The sequence below is a fragment of the Echinops telfairi genome, unplaced genomic scaffold, assembly GCF_000313985.2.
Source record: "Echinops telfairi isolate 266 unplaced genomic scaffold, ASM31398v2 ScPeMD7_7419;HRSCAF=8457, whole genome shotgun sequence".
NCBI classification, from domain to species: Eukaryota; Metazoa; Chordata; class Mammalia; order Afrosoricida; family Tenrecidae; genus Echinops; species Echinops telfairi.
In genome coordinates, this window is record NW_022111319.1 from 574,262 (window position 1) to 588,879 (window position 14,618).

The 14,618-nt window shown below is 32.3% G+C and overlaps 1 protein-coding gene across 1 annotated transcript in view; it reads left to right on the forward strand.

Moving 5' to 3' along the window:
• Positions 1–14,618, forward strand: part of HDX (highly divergent homeobox) — a 197,482-nt gene that overhangs the window by 10,393 nt on the left and 172,471 nt on the right. Inside the window, exon 2 of the mRNA XM_004714130.2 lies at positions 8,483–9,589. Within this exon, the coding sequence (XP_004714187.1) occupies positions 8,483–9,589 (1,107 nt within the window). The remainder of the gene's footprint in view (positions 1–8,482; positions 9,590–14,618) is intronic.

The following is a 14,618-nucleotide window of genomic DNA, read 5'->3' on the forward strand; positions in this document are numbered from 1 at the left end:
GGAAGGTGGTCACACAATGATGGTTTTTGTTCTTTGGTGTCTGCTACCTGATCCCTTCAACACCTCGTGTTTGCATAGGCTCGTGTGCTTCTTCTCTGTGGGCTGTGTTGTTTCTGAGCTAGATGGCCGCTTGTTTGCCTACAAGCCTTTAAGACCCCAGACGCTGTATCTTTTGATAGCCGGGCACCAACAGCTTTCTTCACCACATTTGCTAATGCACACTTCTGTCTTCAGCGATCATGTCGGGAAGGTAGATATTATGAAATGACCGTTTAGGTGAGCAAGGTGCTCTTGTATTAAGGGAATGCGCATGAGGAGGCCCAATGCCCACCTGCCACCCTACCACCAAACCTATAATTATTTGCACCTAGGTCCGTTCCCCCTATAATCTTAGATATATTTACATATGTACATGTCCGTATTTAGGCTTATAATCTACTACACTGCCAAATTTTTCATCAAGTTCAAGCAATTGTCGAATTGAATCTTAGGGGTTCTCTCTAAATAGGTTATGTGGTCTGGAAATAAAGAAATTTTTTTCTTCTGTGCCAATATGGATATCCTTAATTTCTTTTTGATTTCTTTTGGCTCTAGATAAAACTTCCAGAATTATATTAAATAAAAGTCATGATAAAAGGGAATCTTGCCTAGTTGCCATTTGAAATGGAAGTGATTTCAATTTCTCTCCATTCAGTGAGATTCAGGCCATTGGTTGCCCAAAATGGCTTGTATTATGTTGAGAAATTTTCCTTCTATGCCTATTTTGGTGAGTCTTTAATTTTTAATCAGGAATGGATGTTGAATTTTATTAAGTGCCTTTTCTGCATTGATTGATATAATCATACGGCTCTTTTCCTTTATTTTGTTTATGTCATGAGTTATATTGATTATTTTTCTAATATTAAACAATGCTTGCATATTTGATACGATTTTCATTTGATCGTGATTTCTTTTTATCCTTATTTGAATTCTTTTGGCTAGGATTTTATTGAAGAACTTGCATCTATATTCATTAGAGATACTGGTCTGTAATTTTCAATTCTGGTGATGTCTTTGCCTGGTTTTGGTATCAGAGTTATAGTTGTTTCATTAAATGAATACGGTAATATATTGTTCATTTGTATATTGTAGAATAATTTTTATACAGTTATTATTAAGTCTTCTCTAAATGTTTGAAAGAATTCCCTAGTGAAACCATTTGGACCTGGACTTTTTGAGGTTTTAATATTTTTTTTAACGACTAGATCTATTTCTTCTCGTGTTATACGCTGGTTGAGTTTTCTACACCATTCTGTAGTACTTTAGGTAAATATTGCATTTCTAGAAATTTAAGCATTTCTTCTAGATTTTCAAATTTGAAGGAATACAATTTATATATTTTTATCACATTTGGTTCTTTTATAAAATCATTTAATTTCTTATTCATAGAATTTGCTTTTCTCATTCATTTACTTTGCTAGATTTACCAGTGGTTTATCAATTTTGTTAATATTTCCAAAGAACCAATATTTTTTGTCTTACTAATTTTTTTCTATAGTTTAAAAAATTTTCAGGTTCATTTATTTCTGCCCTAATCTTTATTATTTCTTTTCTTCTAGTATTTGATGGTTTGTTTTGCTGCATTTTTCCAATTGTAGTTGATGTGTTAAGGTGTTTGTTTTAATTCTTTCCTTATTGATGTGTGCAGATATTACTATAAACTACAAGGAATCTTTTGATTGTGTTCTTTATTTTTTCAATTATTCAATAGTTGTTGAATAAAGTATTATTGAATTTCCATGTATTTTTTTAGTTAATAATTCTCTGGTTGAGCTATAAGTTTACAGCATTATGATCTGAAAAGATGTTTGTATTATCTCAATGTTTTTGATTTATTGATCCTTGCTTTATGACCTAAAATTTGGTCTATTCTAAAATCGGTTCAGTAGATGCTAAAGAGGAAAGTGAAATGAATATTTGTTGGGTAAAGTGATCTGTAAATATTTATGAGATCCAGTTGTTTGCTTATTATTTGTTATTTTGTATGTTTTTATTTTCCCTTTATTTATTTATTTGTTTGTTTGTTTGTTTTATTGCTTGGGATTTAATAGATATATCATATCATTCCATATTTCAATCACGTTAGGACAATTGTACAATTGCTATCACAATCAGTTTCCAAACATTCTTTTTCTATATGGACTCCTTAACATCATCTCCCTTTTAGCCGCCCCCCCCCCCACTGTATCTCCCTCCTCCAGCACCCTTTATTCAACTTGCTGTTCCTATAGATTCATCAATCCAGGGTTTTATATGCTGAGAACAGAAAAGTATATAACACAGCTTCAAGAGGATGACCTCCAATGACATAACACCTCTCTAAGATACACTCTAATACGAAAAAGCAAAAGCCAAACAAAGTAATACAACCAAAAAATACAGAAAAATTTGGAAATCAGATCAGGTCCAGCCTGCATCATAGGGGGGAATCTATTATCAGTCTACTGGTCTGAGTGTCTATCATTTCATCAGTACCAGACTGTTTGCACAACTGTGACTGTATAGTAGGGTTTGAGGTCAGGTAGTGCAAGACCACTTACTGTGTTCTTCTTGTTGAGGAGTTCTTTGCCTATCCTGCCTGAGCTTCTTCCCTTTCCATATAAAGTTGGTAAAAAGTTTTTCCATTTCTTTAAAGAAATGGAATTTCGATCGGGATTGAATTGAATTTGTGTATTGTTTTAGGTAGTATTGACATTTTTACAATATTGAGTCTTCTGATCCATGAACACAGAATACTCTTCCATTTGTGTTGAGGCCTTTTGCTTTCTTGTAGTGGTGTTCTGCAGTTTTCTTCTCCACACAGTTCGCTTTGTTTTTTGGATTAGGTTTATTTCTAGTTATTTCAGGTTTTGCATGGCTATTATGAATGGTACTGATTTCCATGATATCTGTTCAGTATTCTCATCACTGGTATATAGGAATCCAATGGATTTCTGCTTGTTAATTTTGTATGCTGATATATTCTGTCAAACTTCTTTATCGTTCTATTGTGGGTCACTTAGGATTCTCAATTTATAAAATCATATTGTCTGCAAACAGCAAGAGTTTAACTTCCTTGTATCTTTTACATTTTTCATTTCGGTTGATCAATCTTTAGTTGAAAGTGAGGTTTTGAAGAATGCTACTATTGCCATAATATGATCTATTTCTCTCTTCATTTCAATAAGAATTTGAGTAATGTATTTTCATCAAAACGCATCAATGGTTTTTCATTTTGTACGTAAATATATTAATTATGGTTATAGTTTCTTGTTCTATATAGTGACCTTCTTTGCCTCTCATTATGTCATTAACTTTGATGTCTATTTTGTCTGAAGTAAATATTGCAACTCCAACTTCATTTTGACTGCCATTAGCTCCATATTTTTTGTTCCGATCCTTTCATTTTTAATCTATGGTTATCTTTAAATCCAAGGTGCATTTCTTGTAAACAGCATAGTAAGAGTCATGTATTTTTTAAAATCAATTCTATTAGTCTTTGTCTTTTAACTGGTCAATTTAGTACATTTACATTCAGTGATGTTATTGACAAATATGGATTTGTTGATGTCATTTTGTTATATTTTTTATGATGCTACTTGTTTTAGTTTTCATGATGATTTTTCACGTTGTCTTCCTGTTGTTATTTGCTTGTCCTCTTCACACTCTCTTTGCTTTTTCTGCATGTTTATCCTATTCTTTGTCTTGTTTATAAGGTTTTCATCTTCTTTGTTTTCTTGAAGTTTTAATTTTTTCTTTGTAGATTGTTTTTTGTGTGTGGGGTTTTCTTTTCAATTTCAAAGTAGTTTGTTGTATTTTGTGAATGGTTCAATATCTTCTCTGATCAAGGATTTATTGTCTGCTCTGCACCCTCTGATATTATTTACTTATTATTATCTTTATAGCATAATGTTGTCTACAGTTCTTTGTTTTAATATATTTGGTTATTTCATTCTGAGTAATCATTCAGTGGAATATTTGCTCCATGATCATTTATTTTTTTAATATTTTTTGGTTGCTCCCTTGGTGTTGTTATAGATTTTTCTGTCCATAGAATTCCTTTTTATATTTTTGTGAGGATGATCATGTTTTTATAAAATTACTTTCATTCTTCTTTTTCTGTAAATGTTTATATTACTCCCTCATATTATTAAAACTTTTATTCAAAAATCATTTTATTTGGGGCTCTTACAGCTCTTATAAGAATTCATACATGAGTTGTATCAAGCATATTTGTACATATGTTGCCATCATTATTTTCTAGACATTGACTTTCTATTGAGCCCTTGGTATCAGCTCCTCTTTTTTCCCTTCCTCCCTAGCCCCACCCTTGTGATCCCTTGATAAATTATAAATTATTATTTTCATATCTTACAACAACCACTGTCTCCCTTTTCCCATGGTTTCTGTTGTTCTACTCCTGGAAGCGAAGTGAGATGTAGTCATGTGTCGATCATTGTGATCGGTTCCCCCTTCCTCCCCTCCACTCCCCACTTTCCCCCTAAACTTCTGGTATTGCTATTCACATTCCTGTTCTTAGATTCCGTGTGTCATAGGCTCTTATCTCTTAGCTCTACCTATTATGCACATGTTCCAGTCTAGCCTGCAGTGAAAGGCAGTACTGGGGTCATGATAGTGGGTGTTGAGGAAGCCTTAAGGAACCAGAGGAGGATTGTGTGCTTCATAGGTGTTTTACTGCACCCTGATTGACTCATCCCTTCTCTGTGACCCCTCTCTGAGAGGATGTCCCATTGTTGACATATGGGCTTCCGGTCTCTGTCCCGACCCCCTTCATTCTCAACAATATGTTTTTTTTGTTTATTTTGGGTCTTCTGATGCCTGTTACCTGATCCCGTTGACACCTCATGCTCGCACAGGCTGGTGTGCTTCTTCCATGTGGGCTTGTTGCTTTTCTGCTGGCTGGCTGTTTGTTTAACTTCAAGCCTTTAAGACCCCAGACTCTATATCTTTTGATAGCCAGGCACCATCTGTTTTCTTCACCACACTTACTTGTGCACCCATTTTGTCTTCAGTGATTGTGCTGAGAGAGTGAGCATCACAGAATATCAGGTTGTTAGAACAAAATGTTCTTGCATTGAGGGAGGGCATGAGCAAAGACCCACTATTTCAGTGTGTTGAGGAATAATTTTTCCGGATTGGTTGGCAATTTTTTTCTTTTAATATTTTGAATATATCATTCCAGTGTCGTCTTGCATGAATGGTTTTGATGGAAAAATCTGAACTTATTCTGATTGCTTGACCTTTTATGTAATTCTTTTTTTTTTTTTTTTGCCGCACAGTTTTCAGGATTATTTCCTTACTATTAATATTGAGAAATAATTTTATGGTCACCAGAGATTGGTTAGTCTTTCTTTCTGTTTTTTCTTAAGTAGTATTACATTGTTTTTAACTTCAAATTCTCCTTATATTAACTTTGTTAGACCCCAAAATCCATCACACTGATGATGGATATTTTTAATGAGAATAATTTATATCTAACAGTAGCTGGTAACTTTTATTCTTGCAACTAAAAACTTACTAAAATTTAATTCAGTTATTGGGAGACTTTGGCAATTAATTTTCTTTTATTTTTCAATATTTTAAGCAGAAATATTACTCATAACTTTTATTCCCTAGAGGATATTGAAAATAATTGCAATTTATGTTTTTGCCTCAGTTTTCATTATGGCATTAATTATGATATTAAGCTGTAATAAAGCAATACTTCTAACTTGGTATGGCATGTTGTTTTTTTTCTCCCTTTACTAAGGAATCTAAGACTAATTTTTACACAATTTCTCACTTCTGTTTTGTTAGGAGTTTCCTTTCCTCTACTTTGTCCTAAATAAAGCTGTCACTTTTTCTTCTTGTTTCTATCAGGGTGCCTGCCCCTGACAATCTCACCTATTCCCTTCTATTTGTTTTTTACTTCTAATGTGTTATAGATTTGTATTTTTTATTTATTAATTTACATATAATGTGTGAAATTATATATGAAATCGGTTAATAGTATATGTAACCAAAGCAGTTGGGTTGTAAAATAAAGGTCATTATCACTATTTTGGCTGTGTTCTGAATAAGCAAAGTCATTAGATAGGTGAGTTTTATATTAATATGCATATCGTTATGCTACATCTTACTTTTGTTTGGGTACATAACACATACACACCTAGTGTTTATAATACACTAATTCCACTCTTACTCTTCCTAAGTTAAGGTAGGTGTTGTGTGATTAAAACATGGTGGGTTCTTTGTTGTAACACTATGGCTCAACACAGTACTCTACATATGTAATTGAATTCAAATTCTACCAACTAAGTATGTTTTTCCACTACAACATTTTAAATATGTTTATGTATTTTGGAACATTGTTAGCAAATTCATCATTCTGGCCAAATGTACTTTTCTTTCTTGAAAAGTCAAGACCTGGAAACTTATTTGAATATTTGCAAAATTCTCCTTTTTGGACAATAGATTGGAATTTAATTTATCTAAGACATTTATATTTAACATTCCTCAAGTGTGTATCTTAAAATCTTTTTGTTTTTCTCCCTCATCTCTTTTCCATTTGACATTTATATTAGTATGTCCCTTGGCATTTACTTCTCACTTCTGCTCTTTAGTGAAAGTAAATCACAGTGAGTTTTAAATTCACACAACCTCATTTGAAGCCACATGAAATATCTCAGCTTTTGAATTTTTGTTGCAAAATATGAATTTTAACATTAAATTGCTAGCAGATATGAGTATTTCAGGAGTTTTGCATCACTACTTATGGTGAAGTGGAAGGAAACTGCTTTGATGTGAATTGCTTTTGAATAATTTTCTTGCTACTTACTTATAATTTCCACAACCTACTTTCTGAGCATCAATTTATCTTTTATTCTTTTTTTTTTTTATAACAGTTTTATTAGAACTTCATCCATGTGTCATACAATTCAATGATTCAATCATATCAAGAAGAGTTGTACAATTATCACCACAGTAAATTATTGGACATTTTCTTTTACCTTGTTCTCATAGTTATTTATGTAATTATTTTTTATAATTTTGGCAAAAATATGCACAATAAAATATTCTCTAATTCCACAACTTCTACATGTATAATTCAGTTCCTAAACATCAGTTTCTTCATATTTAACTAGGAATATAGCATTGACCAAAAGATCTAGTATATATGAAGAGCACATAATCGATATTCAATACATGTTATCTTTTATTAGTAGTATTACAGCATCATTAATTTTGTATATAATACAAATAAGCATTTAAAGTTGGATAATTTATATGTTATTAAAAAACACATCATGCAAAAGTCAACCCCCCCAAAATACAATGTGTACAATGTTTATGCAAGGTTAGTTCAATGAATTCTTAAAAGAGTTTAAAACTAATAGATGATTTTTAATAGTTTATGATTAATCACATTATGTAATCTAATATGTTCTCCTGCCTGATTCAAGAAGAAACATGATTCACCATAATAATTCAAAGATAGTAGTAGTATATTACTTATGTAAAAATATACTTTGTAACTAAATTCTGAGTGTCAACCACTGGTATTGTTTTTATTGATAATGTTATTTATGTTTATAAAAGCAATATATAATCACTATTTAAAATTTGGTAAATAGAGAAATGTGTAAAGAAGAAAAGATCTACTATTAAATAAATAACTAATTAGGAAAAGTCTTTGCAACTTCTTATATATTTTTACTATCTTTGGTAGAAAATTTTTCATACGAATAATTAAAAATGCAAGTACACCAATATAAAAGTGAATAATATTAATAGAAAGGCAATTCTATCAAAGTAGCATAGTATAGTATAATTCACCAACCGCATGAAGATGCACGTACAGAAATGTGTATTGCAATATGGTTAATAATGACAAATTTTAAATAATTAAATATCAAACAATATAAAGTTAACCAAATTATGCTATATTCTCATACAACAAAAATTATTAAACATGAAGATTCCCAATGTATATATTAAAAACATTAAGATTCCAAATGTATATATTTAAAACAATACCAATGTCATTAAATGTCCTAATTTTTGTATGCCTTCTAGATTTACGATTAAAAATAATATATGATGAAAATCATTGAAAATAATCTTTGTCTATACATTTGATTAATTTTTAGGATAAATTCCAAGAAGCGAGTTTACTATCTAAATGTAAAAGATACTTTGGGGGTTATTGATAAATATTGATTGACTGGATTGTGAGAAAGAGAAGCACAATAATATGCTCTGTTTGAATAGTACATTAAGTGTAAGTTTATTAAGTGTGACTAGGACTTTTGATCATCTTTGATCTTAAATTTTAGTTTATTGTTTTCCCTTTGTATAGGCCTTATTTTGATGAAAAATAACATAATTTATTGCATGAACAGTTTTTCTTGATTCATTCATTGCTAATACTTTTTTTTATAATTTCATTTTTCTGTGCTTCCAGACGTGGGTTGGCAATAAGAGAAGAAAAATGAGTACTAAGAATTCTGAATCAGGAGCAACAACACCGAGAACTGTTTCTGGCACCTCTTTGGCAGTTCCAGATGTTACAGGCAGAAATGTGGTTAATATTGCTCGACCCCCAAATCAACAGTCATCTTGGACATCTGGCAATAATGATGTCATTCTCACTGGTATATATAGTCCAACCAGTTCATCGAATAGGCAAGGGACAACCAAACATACAAATATACAAATCCCAGAAGCACACAAAATCCCTATTCAGAAAACTACCAGTAAAAATGATACTGAGTTTCAGTTGCACATACCAGTTCAAAGACAAGTAGCACACTGTAAAAATGCCTCCCTGCTCCTAGGAGAAAAAACAATTATTTTGTCAAGACAGACAAGTGTGCTAAATGCTGGAAATTCAGTATACAATAACACGAAGAAAAATTATGGAAGCTCTTCAGTGCAAACTTCTGAAATGATGGTACCCCAAAAGCCATCTGTGTGCCACCGACCTTGCAAAATTGAACCAGTTGGGATTCAAAGAACGTATAAGCCGGAACACACTGGTTTGGGTTCACACAACTCATGTGGACAAAAGTCAATTATTAGAGACCCTTACTGTAGGACACAAAACTTGGAAATCCGTGAAGTATTTTCATTGGCAGTTAGTGATTATCCTCAGAGAATTCTGGGAGGAAATGCCTCTCAGAAGCCTAGCTCAGCTGAAGGAACTTGTTTGTCCATTGCAATGGAGACTGGGAATGCTGATGATGAGTATGCCAGAGAGGAAGCGCTGGCATCCATGGGAGCACAGACACCAAACTACTCAAGGTTTTATGAAAGTGGAAGTTCCCTTCGACTTGAAAACCAAAGTACAACTTTGTCTGGGCCAGGAAGAAGCATGTCAAATTCACAAATGGTGAATATTAGAGATTTGTCAGACAATGTACTGTACCAAAACAGAGACTACCACCTGGTACCACGGACCTCATTACATTCAGCATCTAATACAATGTACAGTAATGCACGGAATAGTTTTTCCCCACATTTTGCATCATCGAACCAATTGAGGTTATCACAAAACCAAAACAATTACCAGGTAATGTGTCAATTTATTTTGTAAAGAGTTTTTAAAATAATATTTGATTTTTAAATAATGTGTTGTATTCAATCAAACTTAGAGTTTGAATCATTAACTCACCTTGTGGGATGTTCACTTCATAGTAATAGATTGGAGTCAAATTCATTGAATAATCTTGCACTTTCTTATTTTGTTTTATAGTGGTGTATTTTTTTCTCTGAATATAATCATTTTCATAGCATAGAAATTCTCCTCTATCATTCAAAATTATTTTGCTCATGAAATGGTGGATTTATGGTAAGCATGGCATTACTCATCATTAAAATAGGGTTGAATTAGCTAGACTCATTCTCTTAATCAGAGATTATTTCTTTACTGGATTTTACTTGTATTTTTGAGGACATGCCAGTAGATGAGTAGTGCCCTCCATAACTACATAGCCAAGAATGTTAATAATTTCTGTAGGTGCTGATGACTGAGATATTAATGCTTGCAATAACACAACCGCTTTTTCTCAAACAAATGCTTTATGAAAATTTTAAGTAGAACACTAATCACATAGTCTTTTAAAATTTTTACAAGTAAGCTATTTTAGAACTGTCCACAAGATGAATATTACTTCTTTACTGTTGCACATATTCTATCATTTAGATATTCCTCAAATAATCATTTTTAACAATGAGGTATAAGACTAGAACATATCTTAAAATCATAGATCTTCCTATATTATTCCTTTTTAAAATTTTTCAGAGAAATTGAATAACAGGACACGGGGGCTTCTTATTTTGCCTTGTTACTGGGTACACTTTTAAATCTGTCCAGTCACAGTATTTAAAGTTGATTGCATTTAAGATTCTTCCAGGATGCTCTCAAGTAATTTAAGGAACCAGTTTCATTTAACTCCCTTTATTTTATAATCAAAACCTTCAACATGAAGAATATAAATTCAAGAAATAAAATAGTGTAGGAAGTATCTTGTGGTAGAATTAAAATAATTTAACAACCAACCGGTTCGCTGTCCTAATGACCATTCTAAGTATGAAATTTTTAAGTATACCGAAAGGTAGTTTATTATTTCGTACAGTTAATACTTAAATAAAAACAATAAAATAAGTACACAAGATTAGATCATGTTATAAGAAAGTTTAAAAATATGGATGTAAAAACATTAAATAATCCCTGACCAAAAGAAACTGTCATTTAAGATATTTCCATATTACTTCTTGATTGGCATCCTCATTTGCATTATTCTTTGCTTTTATCCGAGCATCATGGGCTGTGTGATTTATCCTTAACCATCTTTTCACTGATGGAGTAGGATCCATTCCTTTAGAGGTAGGCCAATTAGACAATAGCCATTGTGTTTGATATATTAGAAACAGGCAACATCTCTGAACATATTATGTTCATCTTTAAATGATCCCTCTTCACTTCTACTGAATTTACAGTAATTGTTCTGACAATATATTAGTTTTTTGGACACTTTCAGGCATGGCATAATTCACTCATAGTATTTCTTGAGAATTTGGGACATACACAAAGCTTAAACAAATGACAGCATGTCACTCTCTTGTTGTTGGGCGCATTTTTTCTTTACCGTATATGTTTTCTGAAGTAACAAACACAAGGTAATAAAAATGTAGTATTTAATGAAAAGTATAACAAGTTTTATGAAATGAATATTCCATCTAACTTTTTTATACTTATGGACAGAATGAGCATTATTACTGGTGCTTAGACTATGCTGTTGTATAGTTAAGTGTTTAAAAAGAGTAAAGAATGTAAATTTATGATTTACACATTGGGCAGCTACCAAGCTGCCCACCTTAAAGAGAACCCTGATTACAGGTACCATTTTAACAACCAGTTCACAAAACTTTAAAAATAATTAGATATTTGCTCTGCTGAACTTGTGCTAACTGGCTGAATCCCACCACTGGAAGTAGCCCTGCTATCTGGGCCTCCAGCAGAAAAGAATTTTCATTATCATTCTTAGTAGTCATTTTTTAAAAGAGAATCTACTTATTCTCCTATGTTTTCTCATTCCTAAAGAATGCTTAAAACAACATTGAATTATGCTATAAGATTCTCCTAAACTCCTTTTCATTCATCTATTCTTATTTTTTAAAAATATTTTTATTGGGGGCACATTTGTTACCATCATCATTTTCAAAACATTTTCTTTCTACTTGAGCCCCTGATATTGGCTCCTCATTTTCTTCCCCCCTCCCCCCTCCCTCCCTTATGAACCCTAGATAATTTATAAATTTTTATTTTTTCATGAATTACACTGACCAATGTCTCATCTATTCTTTCATGTTTCTTTACCCCTTCTATGTTCTGGGTAATGATTGTAACAATACGATTTACCATTTTTGAGGGCCTACTCTGTGCCAGACATCATTAGGCTCTTTATACATATTCTATCTCACTTAAATTTCATGATGATCAGGATAGATAAATCTGCTATAAAGATTTTCATATCCAGGATCAAACACATAGCAAATGCTAATCAGAATTCCCATTCAAAAATCTATCCTTTTGGTTTGTTATTCTGTTCCTTCACTATAAAACCTAACCTTTCCCAGCCATATTAAAATATCAGTAAAACACAGAGTACAGACTTTAATTTTTATAAATCCACTCCTTAAGAATAATTTAACCATTTTTAGTTTTATATTTTTATAGTCTCTTATTTTTTCCTTGCAGAATTTTACAGTGATTACATTTGCTTTAAATATGAGGTGAAATAAAATGTGCACGAATTGTTGAATGAAAAACTGTTCTGCTCTGTAATCCTTCACCAATTCACAAGAAAAGTTCATTAAAAATTAAATTTAGAGCATTAGGCTTAGAGTCAATTATACCTGGATTCAAATTCAAACCCTGGTATTTTCTACTTTTTTGACCTAAGGCAAGTTACTCCACTTGTACTCATTGTACTTTAGTTTCCTTTATTTTATAATATGGTTAATAATATCTACTTTACAGGAATGCTATGAACATGAAACAACATAATATTGGTAAGGTTCCTTGTATCTTCCTTGGCACATGAACTTTCTTATACATGACTGCATAGCTTGAAAATTAATAAAACTTTAATAGTTCGGGTCCCCTTTACATTTACCTTCAAATAAAATATTGCAAAGCTCACAATTACCACAGGGCAACTGAGGAAGAAATAACATGCAATGATGGCTGGGGGAAGACTAAAGAGTATCTGATCTTAATCATAATTTATTTATTAAACACCCATATGTCCCTGATTATATTATATCAAACTACCTGCAGTAGATAGAACTGAAACAGTACTAAGGAAAGTGTTTACAGTAATTTCTTTGGATATAACTTTGCCCTACTTTTTAAAAAATTAGTTGAGCACTAGCGAAACCAAGGCAATTAGAGGAAGTGGAGTTGATGAAGCATACAAGATGAAAATGAAGATATGTTGCCAACTCTTGTTTGATTAGGACTAGAAGAATAGAATTAATGCCCATTTTGGTAATTTTCTAGTTATAAACCTAAGATGGCCATGGGAATGCAGGTAGAAATGTGAACTTAGCATGTGCAGAATCCATGCAATATTTGGGGACTACATTTCCCAGAAACCCTTGCAACCCACAGTGGAAATTCAAACTCAAACTTTCCAACAGTTTCTTTTTTGTGTGAATATTTAAAAGCCTGTTTTCAAGGTGGGTAGGCAGAGATACACCAGAGAGCTAGTCATGCAGGCTGGTGTGCTGATTTCTCTCTGTACCAGAAGATTCTTAATAAAATTTCTCTATGGGAAAACCCCATTCTGTGCCTCTCAAAGTAAATCTTATTTTGAGAAGGCAAGAACCTGAACCTCCAGTAATAAAACTGTAAGCAAGCAAGCAAGCGAGAAATCTGTCCCCCCCCCCCAACCCTGAGAATACATAATAGAGATAACTCTCCTTTTCTCGGTCATATCAGGCATTTTCAAGCCAAGGTGTTATTCTTTGAGGACAATCCCAAGCTATCTCTAGAAGGAAAACAACAAATAGAGAAAATTCTAGCAGATGCTATGAAGTTGAAATCAGCTTTATTTTGGAGCTATCTGGGAATATCATGTTAAAAATTCAATTGGTAGACAAGAAACTGGAAGAAAGTAGCTATGCCAGGATACAACAGTCCAGTTCCATTAAAAAAAAAGCAAAAAAAAGACCTCTGCAGGATAACTCACCCTCTGAAGCCAGATTACAAGCACATCGTCTTTGCAGTGCCATTTACTTTTCATGCTATTCTCTATCAGATCACCTGCTTATAGATAGGCCTTTGTGATGATTAAACTTTAAATACTAATAATCATGTCTGTGACAATATTAGACTTTTGGAAGGCAATTATTGTAAACATAGGATTAATTAATGGAGTATTATTGTGGTTTGTTAACTGACTACATTTCCATCTCACATGGATTTCAAATGGACTTGGGAGTTAATAGAAGGATAGCACTTTGTTCCCTTTAAAAGGTATTTTATAAATACAAAGTATTTCCATTAGTGAAAGTGCCTTGATAGTGTCCTCCATTTTTCTGAATTTGTAAACTTCATTTTATTTAAAATATAAACATGAAAGTTTATAGTTAAAGAAACTAAAAAAATATGGCATCCTAATGCAAAGTAAATTGTATTTTCATCTGAGGAAATAAATGACCGTATTATTGAATAAGCTGGTAAAATAACTCTATGGCAATTACTTACCATTAAAAAACATAGCACTCTGTTAGTGGAGGAAGTTACAGGGATCTGTTTTTTAAAAGCAGCTTTATTTGCATATAATTCCCATATCATAAAATTCAATAGCTCAATCATATTTAAAAGGGTTATACAGTAATCTCCACAATCATTTTCAGAACATTTACTTCTTTCTTGTACTCATTGTCATCAACACTTCACCTCCCCACTACCTCCCCTGCCATACCTCCCAAGAAACCATCAATGTAGTCACTGTGTCTATAGCTCTATCTATCCTGGACTCATATATAGAAGAACATAGAAAAAAATACAGGAGGGAAAACACTCCATT